At 68.6% G+C, this 1,331-nt stretch overlaps 1 protein-coding gene across 1 annotated transcript in view; it reads left to right on the forward strand.

Moving 5' to 3' along the window:
• Nucleotides 1-1,077, forward strand: part of PPP5C (protein phosphatase 5 catalytic subunit) — a 22,712-nt gene extending 21,635 nt beyond the window's left edge. Inside the window, exons 4-6 of the mRNA XM_044668580.1 lie at nt 80-258; nt 354-435; nt 518-1,077. Coding sequence (XP_044524515.1) covers nt 80-258; nt 354-435; nt 518-580 — 324 coding nt within the window. The 3' untranslated portion in view covers nt 581-1,077. The remainder of the gene's footprint in view (nt 1-79; nt 259-353; nt 436-517) is intronic.
• Nucleotides 1,078-1,331: the final 254 nt, after the last annotated feature.

Genomic DNA, 1,331 nt, shown 5'->3' on the forward strand with positions numbered 1-1,331 from the left:
GGGGGGGACCGGGGCCGCTCGGGTGGGGGTGGGGGCGGGGGCCGGGCCGGGGTCCCGCGCTGAGCCTTCTCTCCCCCAGAACGGGCGCTCGGTCAGCAAGCGAGGCGTGAGCTGCCAGTTTGGGCCGGACGTCACCAAAGCCTTTCTTGAGGAGAACCGGCTGGACTACATCATCCGTAGCCACGAGGTGAAGCCTGAGGGCTACGAGGTGACCCACGACGGCAAGTGTGTCACCGTCTTCTCGGCCCCCAACTACTGGTGAGGAAGCCGGGCCCCTCGCCCCCACCCCACCCCGGCCCCCCGCCCCTCCGGCCGTCTAACGCGGCTGTCTTTCTCCGGCCTTCCCCCCCCAGCGACCAGATGGGCAACAAAGCCTCCTACATCCACCTCCGGGGCTCGGACCTGCGGCCCCAGTTCCACCAGTTCACAGCAGTGGTGAGTGCCCGGCGGGCCGGCGGGGGGGGGCCGCGCTGGGAGGGCCCGGGGGACCCCCTGACCGCGCGCCTCTCGCCCGCAGCCTCATCCCAACGTCAAGCCCATGGCCTACGCCAACACGTTGCTGCAGCTCGGGATGATGTGAGGGGGCCGAGGGGCCTGGGCCTGACCGGCCCGACCCTGCCTGCGCCCCGGGAGGCCGCCCGGCCCGGAACTTGGGAAGCGGAGGCGTTCCACCTGCTTTTACTTTGTAAACTTTGTATTTATTCCCCCACTTTGGTTCGAGGGGGCTGCGTCCCCAGGACGACGGGCATTCGTGGGCCGGGGCTTCGGGGGGCTCGCTGCCCCGGGGCATTCTGGGAGGAGGAGGCAGGGAGAGCCGGGAGGGAGGCGGGCAGGGCCAGGGGAGCTGCTCCAACCCCTTCGTTTGCATGGCTCTGCCCCCTCCCCAGCCCATCACTGAAGCAATAGGCCCGGGGCCAAGGTCGGGGCTCCTCTCCCTCCATCACCAAGGGCTCTTAGTCTCCCAGGGCCCCCCGGAGGGGCTGAGAGCCAGCCCCAGAGCCCCCCAAGCTATTTTACTGTGTAATTAAATATGTTAAAATAAAGTCATTATTGTAAGCCGACCTGGCTGGGGATGAAGCCGAGCTCTGCTGTGTTCCCTCTGCACGGGGCCCCGGCTGGGGACGCCCAGGGAGGCTGCCCAGGGAGGCTGCCCAGGGAGGCTGCCCAGGGAGGCAGAGGGGCCGCCTCTCCTGTGAGCCCGAGTCCGGCTCTGGGTCTGCTGCTTCTCCGCCGGTTCAGGAGCCAAAATCCCACCTGGGGAGGCATCCGCTCGGCCTCCGGGATCCGAGGGCTTGGCGGGGGTTCCCAGATGGGGTTCAGCCATGGCGCCA

Source organism: Gracilinanus agilis, chromosome 3 (assembly GCF_016433145.1).
Source record: "Gracilinanus agilis isolate LMUSP501 chromosome 3, AgileGrace, whole genome shotgun sequence".
Lineage (NCBI taxonomy): Eukaryota > Metazoa > Chordata > Mammalia > Didelphimorphia > Didelphidae > Gracilinanus > Gracilinanus agilis.